The sequence below is a fragment of the Rattus norvegicus genome, chromosome 6 (genome assembly GCF_021556685.1).
Source record: "Rattus norvegicus strain SHRSP/BbbUtx chromosome 6, alternate assembly SHRSP_T2T, whole genome shotgun sequence".
NCBI classification, from domain to species: domain Eukaryota; kingdom Metazoa; phylum Chordata; class Mammalia; order Rodentia; family Muridae; genus Rattus; species Rattus norvegicus.
In genome coordinates, this window is record NC_141539.1 from 141,515,358 (window position 1) to 141,538,544 (window position 23,187).

General features: G+C 39.3%; 1 protein-coding gene, 1 pseudogene and 1 gene segment (V, D, J or C); all 3 read right to left on the minus strand.

The window, feature by feature from the left end:
- Positions 1–1,172: 1,172 nt before the first annotated feature.
- Ighl15 (immunoglobulin heavy chain like 15) lies at positions 1,173–1,715 on the minus strand. The segment is given in 2 exon segments: positions 1,173–1,492; positions 1,598–1,715. Coding segments are annotated over 2 exon segments (438 nt in total).
- Positions 1,716–12,320: 10,605 nt separating this feature from the next.
- LOC148005523 (uncharacterized) lies at positions 12,321–14,075 on the minus strand (the record flags this gene model as incomplete). Its single annotated transcript, XM_087555020.1, has 1 exon — positions 12,321–14,075. A coding segment is annotated over exon 1 (1,755 nt), but the record flags the coding sequence as incomplete, so codon positions are not given.
- Positions 14,076–20,238: 6,163 nt separating this feature from the next.
- Positions 20,239–20,702, minus strand: Ighl1 (immunoglobulin heavy chain like 1; annotated as a pseudogene).
- Positions 20,703–23,187: the final 2,485 nt, after the last annotated feature.

The window sequence follows — 23,187 nt, forward strand, 5'->3', positions numbered from 1 at the left end:
ATGGTTGTTCCACTTTGTGATTTCCTTATTGTTTCTAATTTTATTTTTAGATTCATCATGTTTTTGTTGAATTCCTTCAGCTCTTTGGTTGAGTTTTCCTGTAACTCTTTAAGGAATTGTTGGGTTTCCTGTTTAAGGGATTATACTTGTTTACCAGTTTTCTTCTAGTGTCTCTGTGTAGATTCTGTATTTCTTTAAGGAAATTCTTTAAGTTTTCTGTAAAGTCCTCTGTCATTGTTATGAAATGTGATTTTGAAACTAAATCTTTCCTTTACTGTGTGTCAGGATATCCAGTACTTGCTGTTGTGGGAAAACTGTGTTCGGATGATGCCAAGTAGTCTCGGTGACTGTTGCCCATATTCTTGCACATGCCTCTTCACAGCTGGTTATCTCTGATGTTATTTATTCTTGCCATCTCTGACTGGAGCTTGTGACCTCTGTGGGGTTGTGAGCCTGTGTTCTTAGAAGTGAGAGAATTCCTGGAAGATCAGCTCTTCTGTGCAGATTTTGGGTCGGAAAAGTTGTGGGACAGCCTTCGCTCTGGGCATAATTGGATGGTGGAATTAATGTTCCTCTCTCAGGCCACAAAGTGGCACTTGTATTCTGCATGCTCCTGTAGGGTCCCTCCTTGGACAGTCCGTGGAGCAAAAGTGGGGTTCCACCTGTGGGCTTAGGAGTGAAAGCACTCTTGTGAAACCAGGATTCTATGAAGAGCATTTGAATATGGAGTGCTGTGGGACAGATCCAGCACTGGGTGCAAATTGGGACTGCAAGTGTACCATGCCAGGCTGCTCCATGTTCTCTGTGCCCTCTAAACTCCCGGCAGGACTCTGTGTTGTTAAATAGAAGGATTATATATATATATATATATATATATATATATATATATATATAATCATATATATTATATATATATATAATATATATATGTTTTAAAATATGATACTCGAAGTAGTGAACTCTACACATTATATCCCAAGACATGATCAAATTCTTAAACTCTATATCTGTAAAGATAAACAACCATAAAAGCATGCAGATACAAGAGTAAAATATCTAACATGTGTGTATGAAAATTGCTACTGATCTGTTATTTGTGTGCACTGAGTGCCTCCTGCAGGTCATGAGTATCTGTACTGGAGGTTATTGTCTATTCTCAAAATAAAGACTTCTCACTGTGCCTTTGTACAGTAGTACATGGCTGTGTCCTCAGTTTTCAGGTTGTTCATTTGCAAGTAGACCATGCTTTGTGAATCATCTCTGGAGATGGTGAATCTGCCTTTCACTGAATCAACATAATATGTTGCATAATTATAAGCCTTACTCTCTATTGCAGCAACCCATTCCAGACCCTTTCCTGGAGCCTGGCGGACACAGCTCATGGCATAAGTATTGAAGGTGAATCCAGAGGCTGCACATGAGAGTTTCAATGACCCTTTAGGCTGCATCAATCCTCCACCAGACTCAACAAGCTGCACCTCACAATGCACACCTGCAAACAAAAAGAATGCTGATCAAAAAAAATGTCACAAATGCCCACTGTCAGTCTCACATTTGACAACTCATGCATGTACTAATGTTCATTATCCATAATTACCTTGAAAAAGAGCAATCATGAAAACCCACTTCAGCACCAACATTATGCTTAAGGTTCTGTTGTCACTGCTGAATGCTGAATAGGAAGACAGGGCTTCAGTTTTCTGCTTGGATTTCATAGTCAGGGCTGGGCAGATTTTAATGATCAGGGGAGGTACTTATTTGCATATGTTTCTGCTGTATCTTTGATCTGCTGCATGAGCCTTAGGAACAGCAATAAACAGTGCAAATGTCTGAGAGAAAAGGAAGCAACATACCATATTTCATTAAAATATTCATTATGTTTTATGAATAATATTTCTACAGCTTTAAAATGCATTTGTCCTTTGTAAACATTAATTTAATTTTGAAATTTTATGTTCAGCTTTATTTGGCCTATTGGTGTGTGGTTTTCATATTTTTTAGAGGAGATTTAGAGTGGGAAAAGTTTGCACGTTTTAAAGTGGATAATGGGAATTGAACATTGGACCTTTGGAAGGCCACCTAGTACTCTAACTACTCAGCAATCTGCCCAGCCACAGTTTTTTGTTTTTTTCACATACCCACTTTACTCTTTATATTACCATATATTATATGATGAATTCATTTAAGTTTATACAATAAAAATTACAATTTGATAATTTTAGGAAATTGAATGTAAAGAACAATGAATAATGGAGTATATTTTAAATTAAAGTAGCAAAACTGAGCTACAAACATAGGATGGTGGGAGGGGATAATAAGAATAAGGTCTCAGCTTTTATATTCATAGAAGAATAAGTAACATATATTAAATAAACAATACTACTATAAGAGATTATTATTTGAATTATAATAATATATTAAATTTGTTAATACCTATAGTGAGTAAATTTGTTTGGGCTATATTAGGTAACATACTTGAGATACATGCTATTTTTAATGTCTTCAATTAAGTATAGATTTCTTTGCTGTAATTAGAATAGGAAGGGGAACAATCTTTTGCATTGTCTGCAAGCCCATGGTTATAGGACCTCTACTCTCCAATTCCCCTACAAATTTGGTGGCTGGGAACCTTTCTCAATTCTAGCACGCTAGAAATAAGATCCTCGTATTATAAAGAATAATTTTGGACAAATTATTTAAGAATTAAATTAATTGTACCATTAGACAAACTAGGTTTGTTATGTCTAATGAACTGTGACCTTATTTTTTGGCATTTGCAGGAAAATAAATTTCATTTAAAACATGAAAACCTATTAAGCTGGTGCTCTGAAGTCACTTTTGCTGTGGATTCCTTGATTATATTTCTATTACAGTTTTTCTTTAGTTAACTGAGCTATATTTGCCTACATGAAAGGAGTAAATTCTGCCTGGATACATTAATAACCCTTTCTGTACCTTCTTGGCATCTGTTTTTGGGGTCCTGAATCTCTGAGAAGTGAAAATCCCCATCAATGTTCCTACCAATGCATCAAGACTGAGCTGTTAGGAATATTTGCTTCAAATCCAGAATCTACAGAGTTGGCAGAAATCAAACAATACTAGAATGTAGATATTGTACTTCTCCTGCTTGATGTCTTTTGAGCTCTATGCCCATTTTCACAGAATAATGTCATAATCTGAATGAATTTCTTCTCACAAAATTGTTGGACAATACTTATAAAAATCTGCACATAGTTGTACTCTAGTAGTGATCCCTGTAGTTGCATAACAGACTGGAATGGAAATGAAAGCACATAATGAACATAGGACACCAGTCAGAAGACACCAGTGTAACAGCATAATCAACAATGGCCAGAGCAAAATGACATCACCAGTGGCCAGTTACCTGTTACAGCAAGACCTCAATATTTCAGTGCATTGAAACACAGGTATATGGCCTTAAAACTAAGTTTTTGAAGATGGTTCTGAAACTTTATTAGTTTCCTAAGGAAGAAATGAAATTGTCACATAAGGAAATCAAGAAAAACACTAACAAAATGGGGAAAATCAATAAGTCCCTTAAAGCATACAAAAATGGACTAAAAAAGAATGATCAAGTTAAGATGTGTTCAGGACTGGAAAATTAAAATAGATGTAATAAAGAAAATACGAATTGGGGAAGTTTTGGAAATTAAAAAATAGGCAAATGGACAGGAACTTCAAATACAAACATTACCAAAATAATTCCAAAACTATATAATTAATAATCACGATATAATATAAATAGAAGGAAGAGAATTTTTCTAGCTCAGAAATCCAGAAATTATTTTCAACAACACTTAGAAGAAGCCTTCTTTAACCAAAACAATGAGATACTTATAAATGTACAAAATCTTAGAGAAGTGGAAGCACACTGTATCAGGAAAGGAATTACCTCTGTCTAATTATAATCAAACCCTAACTTTACAGAATGAAGTCTGAATTTCAAACCTGCATGGGGGAAAATTCCAAGTAAGATGTAAAGGCAGACCTATGAGAATTATACACACTTGTCAACAAATAACCTAAAAGCCAGAAGGGCCTGGGCAATTGTATTGCAGACTCGGAAAGAGTGTTGATCTCATCCTACACTATTAAACACAGCAAAATTTAAATTACCATAGATGGTAAAAACAAGATATTCCATAACAAATCTAAATTTAAACCTTAACTATCTACAAATCCAGCCCTATAAACAAGACTAAAAGAAAAACTCAAACTAAAGAAGTTAACTGCACTCAATAAAATACATAATAAATAATTGCACTCTACCAAATCCAAACGGAAGAAAGCAAACACACACACACACACACACACACACACACACACACACACACACATTATCTCCAAAAATATAAAAACTAATAAGGATTATCAATTATTGGATATTAATATCTCACAAATACAATGAATTCAATTTCTAATTAAAAAAATAATTTAACTAAGAACACCAAACACAGTAGAACAGGGAGTAACAGAACAAATGCAAATAGGACCATCATAAAACTTCTTAAAAAAGCATAACTCTGCATGAAGAATAGACATTAAAACAGAGTAAAGTGTTAGAAAAACGATTTTCCTAGCAAATGGATACAAAAAGTATGCTGGTGTAACCATTGTAATATCTAACAAATACATTTACCCCCAAAGGTAATCAAATTAGATGGGGGGTATAGATATCACATATTCATTATAAGAAAAATCCACCGAAAAAGCATTTTGATTTTGAGCATTTTGATTTTGAACATGTATTTTCCAAAGCAAGGGTACCCACATTCATAAAAGAAACATTACTGAAGTTTAATGACACATTAACCCTGCAAATTTTAGTGAGATACTTCATCAACCTCAGGCTCTCCAAATATCAGTTCATCAAGAAATAAAGCAGGTGATTAGTGAGACCAGCAGACATTATGTCTCTAATGGAACTAACACCTATCTACAGAAAATTGAATTGAAATAGAAAAGAATATGCATTTTTGTCATCTCATGGGACAATCTCCAAACTTGGCCATATACTTGACCTCAAGTCGTCTCAATAAATAATGGAAAATTTATATAACCATCTGTTTCATATCAGATGTGTATATCAATCCCTGTGGGTTAATGCTGGAATTCAAAAAAAAATATGAAAGAACTCAAGAAAACTGAACAATTATATACTTGATAATGACTGGAAAAAAGATGAAATGAACAAAAAAATGAAAGACTTCAGAGAAATAAATGTAATTTAATGTACAACATACCAAGACTAATGGAATACAATGAAAAAATGCTAAGCAGTAATTTCATACTATGAATGCCTTCATAGAGAATTTATTGAAATCACACAATATCTACATTTGAACATATTTGAAATATCTAGATCAAAAAGAACCAAAAAAAAAAAGAAAACCTGAAAGGAGTAGATAGCTAGATATAATCAATTTGAGGCTATTACTATACTACTATATTATTATTCAATATCCCCAATGAAATATTGAATCCTGAAAGCTCCTAGGTGAACAGAGAATTGTCTTTTTTTTTTTTGTATGTATACCTGTAGTCCCACCAGAGCCCAGTAGACAGTCTACCTCTGATGGATACTTAGACAATCCTAGTACACTCAATGGTTCCAAAAACAGAACAAATTGAAATTGCAATGAATATGGAATGGGACTTATAAGAAGAGGAAGAGGCCTGACAGAAGCAGCATGAAGGTAAGTGGTGGGTGTAATTACATTGTATTATATACATTTATGTAATTGTAAAAACCTAATTTAATTAATAAAAAATCAAATGATTGAAAAAAACAAGTAGAGTATTTTTATACTTTTAGGAGGAATTCTTTCCTTATATTAACACAAAATTTTTGATTGGGAACAAGCTCTAATTTATCTTTCTCCCTCTTTGGCATTGTGTTTAATATTCTTTATAGTTAGTGCTGCTTTACAAAATTCATGAACAGAATTTGAATAAACAGCATATAATTCCAAGAGGCTTCTGGATCCGTTGCCTGAAAATGAATACTATCTCTAGGGATGGGGTAACATAATTCTGGTCATATAACTTCAAGGAGAGCCTACATGCCCTGAAAGAGAAGAGAATCAAATCTGTCTGAAGTATGGAGCTATAACTGAAAACTCTATTAGAATATCAGTTTATCCCTGAAACTGAGCAAATACTAGAGTCAAAAATTGCTATTTCTGTGCAAAAAAATGGCAAGTTCCCTGGCATGGAGTAACCCAGCATGTGTGGGGTTTCCTTGGACGTAGGTCCTCAAAGACTGCATGGGTAAGGTGTTGCCAGTGAAAAACAGAAACAGAAACAAAGCCAGTTTGATTTTGATTGCATTTTGCAGCTTTCAGATGTGGGTTTTTAAACAAGAGCCACAGATATTACAATTCTAAAAGATTTGTTCACTGAAGCAGTTACAAAGAACTATTACCACAATCATCAGACACAAGGAAATATAAAATCATTCAGTTAATACAATTTCCAAAGTGTGGGTTCAAAGAATCAACTACAAATGAAAGAGATATCAGTATCACTTAACAAAATAAAGAAAAAAATCACTTGTAGTTAATAGCAAACTTCAAGAAGTGTGTTCAAGAGATCTTCAGGGAAACTTGTTTAATGATCCTTAGATCCCGAAGAAGTTAAAAAAAAAATCTTCTATGGATAAATCTTTGTCTAACATATAGCTTACGTCTTACAAAAAATCCTCAAAGTTCAATTTATTACTGTACATGACAACAATGGTTTCTATACCAAAATCTCAGAACTCAACTCAATTATAAACACTAGAAGCCATACAAGCCATACAACTTTATATATTGTTGGGAGGAATTTCATCAAAGTACTATTTTAAAAGTCCTGGATCTCTTGGAGAAAAGATCATGGCCAGTGACCCCATCTCAATGGGCGGCTTTATATCCAATTTTCTCATTTAAATTCTCAGCCCAGGTGTCCCGCGCTTCGTCTCGCCAGCAGGAACGACGCGGCACACACAGGATCCTACTACAGAAAAGCTTTAATGCGTCTTGAGAGGGAGAGCATAAGCTTACAATGCGGAGACGGAGAGTGAGGAATAACCGTCCCTTATATAGGAAACTATCCTCGCCTAGGACGTGTCACTCTCTGACTGGTCGCTGCCAATTATGCCAGATGACATACCAAAACGTACGTGTCCCTTTGAGTAGGGAAGTTACCAGGCGCCTGCGTATTGCCCTTTTTACTAGGTGCGTTCTGCCAGATGCCGGTGCCATCTTGTAATGGAGTTTGTGAGGACAGCTCCCCACATATGTGAGGACAGCTCCTCGGACAGCTCCTCACATCTCTGTGAGGACAGCTCCTCGGACAGCTCCTCACATCTCCCCCTTTTCTGTTTTTTTTTTAAGCAAACAGGACACCCAGATATAGGAGGGTGAAGACAGAGGTCATATCCTCGTACAAAGTTGGCGAACCTGTACAAGAGAGATACCCTTAGGCTGTTGTTGGGACCTAGGGCACTCCCGACCCGTCGCACTGCCATTTTTCGAGGGAGGGAAAACTGGGGCAGAAACCCTCATGTAATATGACATGCCTTCCAGGGAGCATATTTGGTAGAACTTCCCTGTGCGATGCTAAGCTCGTCACCCCTCATGGGCTGCTCAAGCCGGACACTCTAATCCTGTGCAATGAACCGAGGTTCTAGGAGTGCAAGAGCTGTTCAGCCGGCGACCTGTTGCTTGAGCATGGTCAACCCGATATCGGCTGACGCTCCTTGTTCAAGGGCTACAAGCGCCTGGGCGATCACTACTTTGTCCTTTCTTGTTTGAGATCTCAATTTGCAAAGAGACCAGAGGAGTAACACTAATCCACAGCAGAGGATCACTCCAAAAGGTCCCACTCCCACCCATTCCTTGAAATAAGAGACTGCTGAGGTGATCCAGGACGACAATCCCTCCGTCAAAGACAGGTCCAGTCGGGTAGAATTTACTTGAATGATGGTCGCTCTCAGCTCCCGAAGTGTCTGTTCAAACTCCGAGGTCCAATTCTGTAACAGATGCTGTGAAAGACTCTTAGACAGATTAGCAGCTCGGGTAAATTTGTCATATTATATAGAGGTGACACAAAGGCCTGGGAGTTTTTGCTCACAGCCAAGCTGGGCCAGTTGCCATAGAATGTCTAATTGCTCTCGGACCAGATCTATACGTTGGTTGACAAGCATAAGGCCTCCCTATATCTGAGTATTGGCTGAGGCCTGTCTGTCCCGAGCCACAGAGATGGTGACCGATAAATCATTGATAGTTTGGGTTCTCTGTACTGAATTTGACAAGGCCAATGCTGAGGCAGTAACCGAGGCAGCGACTGCTGTCGTAGCAATAATGCCAGCAATAATTGCAGAAGTACCAAAATCTCTTTTTCCTCTAAATAAGGTCATGGTCCCCGGGGCATCAACAGGGATCGGGATAAAGCGAGGCATGCGGGTAACTACTGCGATATTTTATATGAGTAGCTGTCCAGACAGAGGCAGCAGGTTTGATGTTCCCCGTCCAGGAAAATGACAACCGTCCCTTTTCGCCCTTTCCTCCAAGTAGCATCGCCATGGGCGTAAGATCAGTGCAGCTACCATTAACGCAATGTAAGGCCACCACCATAGAGAACTGTGGCGTTAGCCACAATGTCCTCCTCACCAGTTCCCCATGTGGCCTCCCTTAACCAAGCAGAAGATTGATTATATAACATAATGCAAGGGAGATCAAAAGATGTTTTGTTGAATATGCCAAAACAAAGGCTGCCCTTAAGGGGAATAGTCCTATTTTCTTTTAGTCGTTCAACCTGTGGATCCTTAGGTAAATAGGCCAACCCTAAATCCCTGTTAGTGGTACATCACCGGCATCGGGAGTGGAAAGGTTGACATTATTCCCCATCGTAGCTCACCCTGCACCGTTGCTGGCATCCATGGAAGAAGAGTGAGGAGGTGCAGGAGTCCCAGTCCCTTCTTGATCACTTGCTGTGATGCTCCGAGTAAGTCGTCCTGGGATCCATATGGGATTTTCATTGTCCTGTGGAAAAACACAGACAGCTCCCCTTGATCTTATTAAAACAGGATCCAGGCCTTTCCATTCATTTGTTAATACATCCTTCCATTTGACTAATTCTTTTGTCCTCTTGGGCTCTGAGCAATGTCGCTCAGCCGCTGTTTGTCCAGCTTCATCAAGATTTAAAAAATTTAAGGTAAAAAGGGCCAGAGCAGTGGCCACTCAGGGTGTTGGGGGGAGTTCTATCATAATTCCCCTTCTTTGTTTTATTAAATATGATTTGAGCGTCCGATGAGCACGCTCTATGATTCCCTGTCTTTGAGGGTTGTAGGGCAGGCCCGTCAGGTGGGTAACCTGCATCTGAGCACAAAACTGACGGAATTTTTGAGATGTGTAGGCGGGGCCATTGTCAGTTTTTACACATTTTGGCTTTCCCCAAGCACTCCATGCTTCAAGGCAGTGCTGAATGACATGTGTTGTTTTTTCTCCTGTAAGTGGGGTGGCATGTAGAATGCCAGAACATGTGTCTATAGATACATGCACATACTGTAATTTTCCAAAAGTAGAATTATGAGTAACATCCATTTGCCAGATTTGCAATGGCTGTATTCCTCTCGGGTTGACCCCGATGTGAGGAACTGGGAGGAACTGGCAGCACTGTTGGCATTGGGTGACTATATCACGTGCCTCTTTTCTAGTTATAGAGAAGAGGCGGCGTAAAGTTTCTGAGGTGACATGGAAATTGCCATGAAAGGCTTTAGCGGCCTCTAAAGGAGAGGCCAGGGCCACAGCTATCATTTTTGTGGCTTTGTCAGCCAAATCATTCTCTGAACTCATTGGACCAGGGAGTCCAGAATTGGCCCGTATATGAGTAATGTATACAGGGAATCTTCTATTTAATAGGATAATTTGGATTTTTCGGAAAATATCTGCCACCTTACTAGTGGTTTTAATTATACCGGCGGTTTCAAGAATACTAACAGCATTAACCACATAGGAGGAATCTGAAACAATATTTAGAGGAATCTGGAATTTTTCAATGACCTCCATGACCACTAGGCATTCTACCACTTGGGGTGAGGTTTCAAAATATTGTCGTGAGAATACTTGGGAGTTTACCACATATGCTCCCACCCCTGTTTTTGACCCATCCGTATACACCGTTATCCCCTCCTTTAATGGTTTGTGGGATGTGATGCGAGGGAAAACAATAGGTTGTGATCTTGCGAAACACAATAGGGGGTGTTTAGGATAATGATTATCTATCTTCCCTGTAAAGGATGTGAGCAGCACTGCCCAATCATCAGAGGTAGCAGCTAGAGTTTGGACCTGGTAGGGTGTATATGGGATAATCAAGGATTGGGGTGGAGTCCCAAAATGACAGATGGCAGCTTTTAGGCCCTTAATAGCCAGATGTGCTACTGCGGCTGGATACCAATCAATAATCTTCACAGGGGAAGCATATGGATGGATCCATAACAGTGGACCTTGTTGCCATAAAACGGCAGTGGGTAAATCCTTGGTCTCTAGTACACAGAGTGAAAAAGGTAGAGACCAATCAATGCGTTGCAATTGGGCCTGTTTTATGGCATCTTTTACTTTTAGTAAGGCCTTGGTTGCAGCGGGAGTTAGCACACGAGGGGAGGTGATGTGGCCGTCCCCTTCCAATATTTCGAACAAAGGTTTTAATTCCGCGGAAGGGATTTTCAAAAATGGTCTCAACCAGTTGATATCTCCCAAGAGCTTCTGAAAGTCATTAAGAGTATGGAGGTGGTCTCTACGGATTTCCAGTTTCTGGGGTATAATCTTATCAGGGAAAATAATGGATCCTAGAAAATGACCTGTGTCAGCAATTTGGACCTTTTCTGTAGCAATATGTAAGTCCCATTGTTTAAGGGTTTTTTGTAATAAGGAATAGGCTTGTTTGAGTAATTCTAAGTCTTTATGACACCTCAATATATCATCCATGTAATGGATTAACAGTAAATTTGGATAGGTCTCCCTGACTGGTTTGAGGGCTTCCTGAACATATAACTGACACATCGTAGGGCTGTTGGCCATGCCCTGAGGTAGGACCTTCCACTGGTATCTTTTATCAGGTTCAATATGATTAATTGATGGAACAGTAAAAGCAAACCTGGGCCTATCTGGGGGGTAAAGAGGAATAGAGAAAAAACAATCCTTGATATCTATTATTACCAAATTCCAATCTTTTTGTAGGGCCGAGAGTATAGGAAGGCCCCGCTGAATGGGTCCAAGGGATTCCATCTGATCGTTAATGGCCCTCAAGTCATGGAGTAGTCGCCATTTTCCTGATTTTTTCCTTATTACAGAAATTGGGGTGTTCCAAGGAGAGGTAGAGGGCTCCAAATGTCCCAATCTTAATTGTTCATCCACCAGTCCTGTAGCTGCCTGTAATTTCTCAGAGGTTAATGGCCATTGGGGAACCCACACTGTGTCCTCCGTCCTCCATGGTATGGGTCGTGCTGCCCCAATGGCGCCTAGGAAAAACCCAGGCCTTGTTTTATGGGGGTTGGCGATCGGTTCAATGGGCATGAGACAACCCTGTTCTAATTGCCCAAGGCCTTTCCCTTCCTTATAGCCCATCCTTGACATCATGTGGGCCACTTGTGGGGGGTATTCATTAGATAAGGTCAGTCCCATGGTCTGCATAACATCCCTCCCCCAAAGATTAACAGGCAGGGGAAGTACATAAGGAATAAATTGTCCCTGTCAGCCATCGGCAGTTGTCCAAGTTAGAGTGGCAGAGCTGATCATAGGGCATGACTGGTAGCCTAATCCTTGTAGTGAGTGAGAAGATTTTGTGGTAGGCCATGATTGAGGCCACCATTTTGAGGAAATTATACTTTTATCAGCCCCAGTATCCAGTATGCCTTCGAATTTCTTTCCATTAATTTCTAAGCTCAATTTTGGGCGGTTGTTAAGGTGAACCACCAAATATGCCGAATCATGACCAGTGGACCCCATGGGTCCCTTAGTATCCTGTATCGTGGCCTGGAAGCATGGAAGGAGTAATAACTGTGCTATTCTATCTCCTTTACTTATGGAAAAAAACCCCATCGGGACTTGAACAAAGAATCTGAATATCAAGAGAGCGCTGAGCTTCAACAAGGCCTGGATGGACTATCAGTCCTTGCAGGGCGAGAGATCCTCTCCCAAGGACAAGGCCTATGGTTCCCGGGGGTAGAGGCCCCACAGTCTGAGCAGGAATTGGCTGAATGCCCATCTGGGGCATTAGAAAGAAGTCTGAGGCGGCACGCAGGTCCAATTTTGTGTCGCCTCTTGGGGGACATCCTCTGCCGGGGTCGTGGCCCTGTGAAAGCGGTTCCCATATCTTTGAGGGCCCTGGGACCGGGGGCCCACCAGCCCGTTTTTTGACATCTCATTAGGTCGAGTCTCCAAAGGAGGGAGTAGTTTGCCTTTAATGTCTCTCACTGATCGGCACTGGTCAGCCCTATGGTAGCCTTTGCCACATCGGACACAGAGGGTTGCAGACCCCCTGTCTCTTTTTGTCATCCTGCAGTCTCTTTTTAGATGGCCTGTTTTCCCACATTGAAAGCATGATCTTTTATCTGTCCCTTTAACGGGGCGTCGCTGGAACTGGAGAATGGCAGCCGCCAGGCCTGAGTTAGTAAGGGGCCCTCCAAGTTCCCTGCAAACTCTAAGCCAATCCTGTAGCCCTTTATTTCTTCGGGGGGCTATGGCTGTTCGGCACTCCTGGGTGGCTTGCTCGAAAACGAGCTGTTCTATTAGTGGTGCTGCTTGTTCAGGATCGCCAAAGATTCGTCCTGCAGCCTCTGTCATTCTAGCTACAAAATCTGAGAAATTTTCCTGGGGTCCCTGAACGATTTTTGTAAGTTGATTATCAATCCATCCTCTCCTGGACAGTGCCTTCCAGGCTCTAATAGCTGTGCTGTAGACCTGAGCATAGGCGCCCCAGTGGTAAGCAGACTGATCAGCTGCAAAGCGGCCCTGTCCTGTTAAGAGTTCGAAAGTCCATTCTTGTTGCTCAGGTATTAAGGCCGTAGCATTTGCTCTGGCCTGTGTTTGGGCTGCCTCATACCAGAGAGCTTTCCATTCCATGTATTGGCCCATGCTGGCAAGGGCTGCCTTAGCAATCATCTGCCAATCAGCTGGTGTCAATGCTGTCATGGCCAACCTGTCGAGTTGTGTTAGAGTAAAGTTGGCCGTGACTCCATACTTTCTAACTGATTCCGCTAATTCCTTAATCTGATTATATTCAACAGGGGCATGGACCCGTCCTCCCTCCGGAGTCTCAAAGATAGGAAATGTCATACTCAGCTTTCTTCTCACCCTCTCGGGGACTAGTGAGAAGGCGCGTGAGCGTGTCTCATATGGAGGAGGCGCCGTTGGTGGCGGCCGTGCTAGAAGGCTTCTATTACTTCCCCTACATTCATCTGGGTAATATCTTTCCTCCTCATATTTAGCTGCTTCCTCATCTAGCTCAGCCTCCTCCTCTGAGTCTAAGGTTTTATTTTCAGAGCTTTCAGAACTGTCGAGGTTCAGCGCTTCTAGCTCTTTCACAGGGTATAGGCTGGCTCCCCCTCCTGGTTTATGTGTAGAGGAGGAAGTGCTGGAATCTGAAAATTTCAACGCTCCCTTGTCTTTGGACTTACCGGGAGGGCACTTTTTTTTTCTTAGGACGTCTTTTTTCTTGCGCGCGCCCAACCTCTCACTACGTTCGGTTTCTGACAGACTTTCTCGGACTACCTCGAGAGTGGCCTGTCCTTCTACTACTGCTGCCTTACACGTTTCATCCTTTAAACAATTCTTAACCAGCTTCCATATAGCTTTGGTCCCTAGGCGCAGATCCTCTTCCGCCAATTTTCTGTCAAGGTCTTTTCCAAGTTTGTTCCATGAGGCAATCGTAAACGAGCCTGAACAGGCAAACCAAGGCACCACCCTCTCCACCTCCTTCACAAAGTTTTTAAGTGTTCCTCCTCCAATTTTGATGTTCCTCTGCTTTAACACTGTTTTCAAGGCTGTGACCACAGACTGTGAGGATCCCATGATGGGCCAGGAACGCCGGCGGCTTATCTACGTCCGTCTGACAAGGCGTGAGGTGAAAGGGTAGAGACGGACCCGCTGCTCTCTTATGTATGGGAGTCTTACACGCGCCTCCCCGGACGGTGCCGCTTATCTACGTCGGCCTTATCGCGTCCTTGTTCCTCAACAGTCAAAATCGAAGGTAAAAGGGAGCTGCGCGAAGCTCACTTATATACGAGAGGCTGAGACGCGCCTTCAGCTGCTGTGATCGTCCTTTTAACAACAAAAACGGTGAGAACAGAACATAAAGAGTAGGGTGGCTCGCAGGACAAATACTATAGCCTCAACAAATCCTTCCCAAGGCGGTGACAACCCCAGACCAAAGTCCAAGAGAGGGCTGCCTCTCCGAACGTATCTACCTGCAGTTCTGAATCCTCCTTGTCGCCAAGGGATCTCCGAAGGTGCTGACGATGGCGACGTATTTCCCGGGTTTTCGGCACCAGATGTCCCGCGCTTCGTCTCGCCAGCAGGAATGACGCGGCACACACAGGATCCTACTACAGAAAAGCTTTAATGCGTCTTGAGAGGGAGAGCATAAGCTTACAATGCGGAGACGGAGAGTGAGGAATAACCGTCCCTTATATAGGAAACTATCCTCGCCTAGGACGTGTCACTCTCTGACTGGTCGCTGCCAATTATGCCAGATGACGTACCAAAACGTACGTATCCCTTTGAGTAGGGAAGTTACCAGGCGCCTGCGTATTGCCCTTTTTACTAGGTGCGTTCTGCCGGATGCCGGTGCCATCTTGTAATGGAGTTTGTGAGGACAGCTCCTCGGACAGCTCCTCACATCTCTGTGAGGACAGCTCCTCGGACAGCTCCTCACACCCAGGCTATCAGGAACATCTCATAAATATAGAAAAGGAAATATAAGATAAAACAGACAGACTGCCATGAGAAGTACGACTCTTTATATTTCTCTGGCTACAGAGTTCCACATCCGGTTGCAGGAGACCTCCTCCTTTTGGAGTCAAAAGTCTCAGTCTGTGCAACTTGTCAGGGATTGGTGTGGCAGTTCCCTGTGTGCTCAGATAGATTCCCACTTTAAAGTTGATCAGGACCAGCAGAGGGTTTTATACATACTCATCATATGGAAATAAGTGGTATAGTAGGTACTCAAAAACATATGTAGAGTAACAGAGCCCTAAGGGACTCTAAGGTATCCTATCCTTACCTTATATAACTGCAAAGATAATAAGATACATGAATCTACTGTGACAAGACTCCAAAGATAGTATAGTAAATATTCTTTGATAATTGAGATTGCAGATATGTTTTTATTTATTATCTGTGGACCTGAGGACTTTTGGTAAAGGAAAAAAGGAATTGCATAAATGTGCACGGTGTCATCATCCATTCATTTTCTTCACCTTCAGCCATAGAATTTTTAAATCTATTTGCATCTTCTTTCCACTATTAGGAAGGATATTAGCTGGAATATATGATTCGACTTGGAGGCACAGTCCTGCATGCTCCATCTACAGTGCTGAACTCATGCAATTCTGCTGCCCAACCATGGGAGACCTGGTTACACGGTGTTGCCACTTGCCATATAAATCCCTCATCTTATTAAAAGTAGAGAAGGAAGAGCAGCTCCTTCAGCCTTCACTTTTTTCCCATCTTTATTAACTTCAGTATTTCTTATTACATTTCGATTGTTATTCCCCTTCCCAGTTTGCAGGCCAACATCCCCCTAATCCCCCCCATCCTTCACTTTTTTTTAACACTCTTGTCTTTATTATATGGTTTGATCACTCATTTTTCTCTGCATATCTTTCCCTAGACCAAATGTTGTTTAGTCAAGCTAGCAATATTATGCCCCAATATATGGTTCTTAGTCATTTGGTAGAAATAAATTAATTTCAGACTGTCCCTGTACACTTTTAGCATTCTAATATCGAAGAAGAGGTGACATTCTTGCCTACACAATACAACTGCCAATTACACATGGATATAGTCAATGTTTCTCATACAGCATTGTAGATAGTGAGAGTAACTTAATCTGTTAAAGTTCTCCAGATCTCTCCCAGGATTATGATATTCACCTTCAATTTATTTGTTTAAGGAATGAAAGTCCTACAATCTGGTGTGAGATGTCCAGATGTTTGCAGTGTATCCATAATACTTTTCAGATTTGCTTCCAAAATATTTTACTATCTGGTTAATATAACAAAATAATATAACATAATATATAATATAACATAATATAATATAATGCAATATATAATAACAATTAGCTGTTTGCTGTTGTATTTTTAGAATATCAGTTTATTGAGATTAAAGCTGATAATCATGAAAACTTCTTATAAGGGATTCGTTTTCTTTTCTAGATAAATGACATTTGACTGTCAAAGGTTCGATTCCCACTTCTTGTTGCTAGGCTGTGTTTCTGCTTCATTACTGTGGTGAATATTCTGAATTGCAAAATTATCCTGCTTCAAGCACACAGTAATTTTTTTTTGAATTCCTCATACACAGGGAATGAAATCTACATTTATAGAATGTTTTATTGGATTGAACTTAAGCATTTTAATTTTGAAATACAAGACCTATACTATTTTCAAATTAATGTTTTATGGGATATTTTTATTTTACATTAAAATATTATTCCCTTACACGGTTTCTTGTCCAAAAACCCCACATCACATCCCCATCCTTCTTGTTCTATAATGTGTACATAATAGGCTTACCATACAGCCCCTTTACTCAGTGACTCAATTTATAAATGCTTACTTAAAATTGTCAATCTTTCCATAGTCAATTGCTTACTGAAGGTGAACATTACAGTAATTTGGAATCTGTTGTTATGATAATTTTAGGCCAAAGGGAGTGCACCCATCTCTCTGAACACACTGGTTAGAGAACAGATACTCTTACTTAAAAAAAAATTGTTACTCATGAACAAGTTTTAAAAGGGGCTTTGCTTATATAACAGGAAGCCAGAGCTCTGAAGCCAAAAGTAAATAGGAAACCCCAAAGCCCAACACAAAATGTGTGCTACCTCCTAACCTTCTGAATTTTAAAAGGAAAGTGGAATACTGAGAACCATCCTGAAATACTATATAGCTAAAAATCAAGGCAGTGTTAATATGCTCTTCAAGAAGAGTAGTAAATGGCTGTATCTACACAATCCACTCTGGTTATCTTGAAGGAATGTCTGACTTTTGAAACTGTTTTGGGAAAATGTGAGCCAGCTCTTCATTGATGGGTTGTACGACTTACCATCATCCCACAAAATGTATATCAGACACACCAGTCCCTTTTCTTAGGGCTTACAGAATCAGGTCACACCCATGCTGGAAGTACTCAGTGATAACTTAGAGAAAATGTAGGTCAAATTCAAGAAGGACTACAAAATCCCAGAGCCAGAATCCTTCAGAGTAACCCAAGACAAGTTAGCTGTATAAGGAAAAAGGGCAGAAGAGGAGGTCGAAATAGGATGACAATAGAAAAGTACATCCCTTTCAAAGCATTCAAATGAAGTGACAATCAGAAGAAGGAATGTGGAATTAAGTCTGTCCTTGACTGCACACCACTGTGGGTCTGGGCCTAGCTTAGACTTTCAAACACAGGGTCAGATGAAGCCGTCAGAGATTTGCATTATCATTTCAGGTGAGACTACAGCTTTATAGTTTGTGAAGATTCAGTCTGTTATAGGAAAGAGAGAAGCTCTCAGGAAAGTTCACTTATGATTCCTATGGAAGTAGTTCTACACTACAAGACCCAAGCATTTAGTATAAGACAAATAAAACAAGTATTATATAAATAGAGCTAGGAATACATGTGCCATCTGCAGGTTGGTACTCCATAATTCCATAGAAGAAAGTGATATCTCATTAACTTTACTAATTGTCAATTCTATCTTATATATTTGTAATTTCATTTATTCTACATGAGAAGCTACGACTTTATGCAGACCTCTGTTTCTGACCACTTCATGTGTCTTTAATTTTTTTATTAGATATATTTCTGTATTTACATTTCAAATGTTATTATTCCCCTTTCCAGTTTCCTGTTAATGAATTTCCTTCCCCTCCCCTCTTGCTCACACATACGGTTATCTCCCATTATTATTCTGTGAGTGGCAATGTGTGCTTTGAATTGTAGTAAAGTTTCTTTTTATTAATATGTGTTTTCATGCATTTGGAGCACAGATGTTCATATTTGAGAGTTCATTTTTGGTAGGTTTTTCCTTTGTTGATTACATTTTTTGTGTCCTTACATTTTTTGACAACTATTCGTTGAATTTTTTTTTTTTTACTCAATCTTAGAATGGTTACTCAAAGTTGTTTCTTTGCACCATTTGCTTGTAAATATTTTCCAGTCTGTTTTTCTGAGATAGTACTTGTGGTTCTCACTGGGGTGTATTTCCTTCATGTAGCAACTGGGTCCTGTTTACAAAATCAGCCAGTTATTCTATGTCTTTTTATTTGGGAATTGATTCCACTGATGTTGAGAGATATTAGGGGCCAAGGGTTGTTGTTTCCTGATAATTTTGTTGTTAGAGGGAGAAATATATTTTTGGGTTAACTTCTTTTGTGTTGATGAAAGCAGATTATTTTCTTGATTTTTCAAGGGTGTAGTTTTCCTTCTTGTGTTAGAATTTTCCACCTATTACCCATTCTTGGGCTGGATTTGTGGCAAGAAGTTGTGCAATTTTTTTGTCATGGAATACTTGTTTTCTTCATGTATCTTAACTGAGAGATTTGCTGGATATAGTAGCCTGGGCTGGCACTTGTGTTCTCTTAGGGTTTCTGTGTAGGGTCTTATGATATTTGCCCAGGATTTTCTAGCTTTTACAGAAAATCCTGTGCTGATCAATCTACTGTTATGATTGGTTTTCCTTTATATGTTACTTTACACTTTTCCTGCACTGCTTTAATATTCTTTCATTTTTCTGTGCATTTGGTGTTTTGATTTTTACATGACAGAAGGAGTTTCATTTCCTGTCCAGTGTGCTTGGAGTTCTGTAGGCTTATTGTATGTTCATTGGCATCTTTTTTCTTAGATTAGAGAAGTTTTCTTCTATAATTTTGTTTATGATATTTATTGGCCCTTTAAGTTTGAATTGTTTGTTTTCTTCTATACCTATTATCTTTGATTTGGTCTTCTGATTGTGTCCTGGATTTCCTGGAGGTTTGAGTTTAGAGCTTTTTGCTTTTTGCATTGTCTTTGACCATATTTTTATGTTATCTTCTGTCTTTAGATTCTCTCTTCATGTTTTGTTTTCTCTTGTCTTGCATAAATTAATCCTGATTTTTAACTTGTTAATCTATACAGAGATTTTCTGCTTTGTAATTTCTTTATTGTTTCTATTTCTATTTGTAGATCCAGCATTTATTTTTTCAATTCCTTTAGCTGTTGGACTGAGTTTCCCTGTTTTGTTTTGTTTCCTCTTTAAGGGATTATACCTGTTAAATAAATGTTCTTAAAAGTTATTAAGTCCTACTTAAAGTCCTCTGTCATCATTATGAGATGTGATTTTAAAGCTAAATCTATCAGTTTCTGTCTGTCAGGATATCCAGTATTTGCTGTGATGGGAGAACTGCGTTTTGATGATGCCAAGTAGTCTTTGTTTCTGTTGCTTTTGTTCTTGCACTTACCTCTGGACATCTGAGTATCTACGATATTATTTGTTCTTGTCATCTCTAACTGGAACTTGTCCCTTCTCTGGTGCTGTGAGCCTGTGTTCTTAGAAGTGAGAGCACTCCTGGAAGACCAGCACTTCTGTGCAGGTTCTGGATCTGGAGGGTTGTAACCAGACTTAGTTCTGGGTACAATTGAATAGTGGAAGGAAGGGTCCTATTCCAGGCCACCCAGTTGCTCTTGTGTGTTGCATGCTCCTGGAGGGGCTCTCCTTGTAGAGTTAGTGGAGCAAGGCAGGTCTCCCTGTTGTCAAATAGAAAGATTTGTTAATATATGTGTTTTAAAATATGATACTCATATTGTTAAACTCTATTGCTGTAAAGATGAACACCCATAAGATCATGCTGATCACAGATTAAAATATCTAATATGTGTGCATGTAAATTGCTACTGATCTGTTATCTGTGTGTACTGAGCGCCTCCTGCAGGTCCTGAGTATCTGAACTGGAGGTTTTTGTCTATTCTCACAATAAAAGTCTTCTCACTCTGATGTTGTACAGTAGTAGATGGCTGTGTCCTCTGATTTCAGGTTGTTCATTTGCAAGTAGACCATGCTTTGTGAATTATCTCTGGAGATGGTGAATCTGCCTTTCACTGATTCAGCATAATCTGTTGCATAATTATTACCTTTACTGTTAATGCTAGCAACCCATTTCAGTCTCTTTCCTAGAGACTGGCGGACCCATCTCATGGTATAGGTATTGAAGGTGAATCCAGAGGCTGCATATGAGAGTTTCAATGACCCTTTAGGCTGCACCAATCTTCCACCAGACTCAACAAGCTGCACCTCACAATGCATACCTGCAAACAGAAAGAATATTAAAAAAAATTTCACGCATGTCCACTGTCACTCTCACTTATGAAAACTCAGGCATGTACTAATGGTTGTTATCCATAATTACCTTGAAAAAGAGCAATCACGAAAACCCACTTCAGCACCAACATTATGCTTAATGTTCTGTTGTCAGTGGTGAACGCTGAATGGGAAGACAGGGCTTGAGTTTTCTGCCAGTATTTCAGGGTCAGGGCTGGGCATGTTTTAATGAGCAGGGGAGGTACTTACTTGCATATATTTCTGCTATATCTTTGATCTGCTGCATGAACCTTAGGAACAGCAATAAACAATGCAAATGTCTGAGAGAAAAGGAAGTAACATACCATATTTCATTAGAATATTCATTATGTGTTATGATTAATATTTCTACCGCTTCAACCTGCATTTTTCCTTTGTAAACATTAATTTAATTTTGAAATTTTATGTTCATTTTTATTTGGCCTATAGGTGTGAGGAGTTCGTATTTCTTAGAGGAGACTTAGAGAGGCAGAGATTTGGGCTCTTTCATGTGAATAATGGGAATTGAACGTTGGTCCTCTGGAAGGCCAGCTAGTATTCTAACCACTCAGAATTCTGCCCAGCCACAGATTTGTGTGTTCTTTTTACATGCCCACTTCACTGTTTACCTTACCAGATACTATATGATGAGTTCATTGAAGTTTATAAAATAAAAATTACAATTTCATAATTTTAGGGAAAAGAATGTAAATACCAATGAATGAGTGCACTTTAAACTACAGTAGCAAAACTGAGCTACAGATATAGGATGGTGGGAGGGGATAATATGAATAAGGCCTCAAGTTTTACATTCATAACTGAAAAAGTAATATTTTTAAATATACATTAATAATATAAGGGATTATTTTTATTTATAATGATATATTATATTTGTTAATACACACATTGAGTATTTTTGTTTGGGCTGTATTTGGTAACATACTTGAGATACATGTTATTTTAAATGTCTTCAATAAAGTATAGATTCCTTTGCTGTAATAAGAATAGGAAAGAGGGGGGTTTGGGGATTTAGCTCAGTGGTAGAACGCTTGCCTAGGAAGCACAAGGCCCTGGGTTTGGTCCCCAGCTCCGAAAAAAAGAACCAAACAAAAAAACAACAAAAAAATAGGAAAGAGAAGAATCTTTTACTTCATCTGCAAGCCAATGTTTATGGGACCTGTACTTTCTCCAATTCCCCTACAGGTTTGGTGGCTGTGGAACCTCTCTCAATTCCAGTAACCTAGAAATAGTTATCCTTGTATTATAAAGAAGAATTTGGGAATAATTATTTAATGTGTAAATTAATTCTACTATTAGAGAAACTGGGTTTGTTATGGCTAAGAGGTCTAATGAACTGTGACCTTATTTTTAGGCATTTGCAGGAAAACAAATTTCATTTAAAACATCAAAACCTATTAAACTGATGCTCTGAAGTAACTTCTGCTGTGGCTTCCTTGACTACATTTTTCTTACAGATTTTTTTTAGTTAACTGAGTTATATGTACCTACATGAAAGGAATAAGTTCTGCTTGGATACAATAATAACCCTTGCTGTACTTTTCTTGGCACCTGTTTATAGGTGAAAATCCCTCGTTATTGTTCCTCCCCATGCATCAAGACTGATCTGTTATTAATATTTCTTTATAATCCAGAATCTGGAGAGAGGACAGAATTCATCCAGTACTAGAATATAGATATTGTACTTCTCCTGCATGGCTTCTTTTGAGCTCTATGCTCATTTTCACACAATGATGTCATCATCTGGATGGATTTCTTCTCACAGATTTGTTGGACATAACTTACAAAAATCTGCACATAGTAGTACTCAAGTAATGATCCTTGTAGTTGCATAACAGACTGGAATTGAAATGAATGCACATAATGAACATGGGACACAAGTCAGAATTCACCAGTATAAAAGCATAATCAACAATGACCAGGGCAAAATGACAAAACCAGTTTCCAGTTATCCTATGACAACAAGCCCTCAATATTTCAATGCATTGAATAACAGATAAACGGCCTTAAAACTAAGTTTTTGAAGATGGTTCTTAAAGTTTAATATTTTATTAAGGAAGAGATTAAAATAAAAAAGTGGGAAAAACCAATAAGGCCCCTAAAGCATTACAAAAATGTAAACAAAAAAAAAGAAACAAATGGGTGAAGAAATTTTCAATATTTGCCAATTAAAATAAAAGTAGTAATGAAAACACAAATTGGGCAACATTTGCAAATGGTAAACTAGGTAAGTGGAAGGAAATACAAATAAAACATTAACAAAAAGTACAAGCTGGGTAAAATTAATATTCACAGTACAATATAGATAGAAGGAAGAGAACGTTTCTAGCTCAGGGGTCCAGAAATTATTGTCAATAACGTCATAGAAGAAGCCTTCTTTAAACAAAATAATGAGATACTTATAAATGTACAAAGGAACGTAGAGAAGAGGAAACAAACTGTATCAGGAAAGGAATTGCCACTGCCTAATAATAATCAAACCCTAAATTTACAAAATGAAGACAGAATATCAAGCATCCAAGGGGGGAAATGTCAAGTAAGATATGAAGGGAGAACTATGAAAATTATTCCTACTTATCA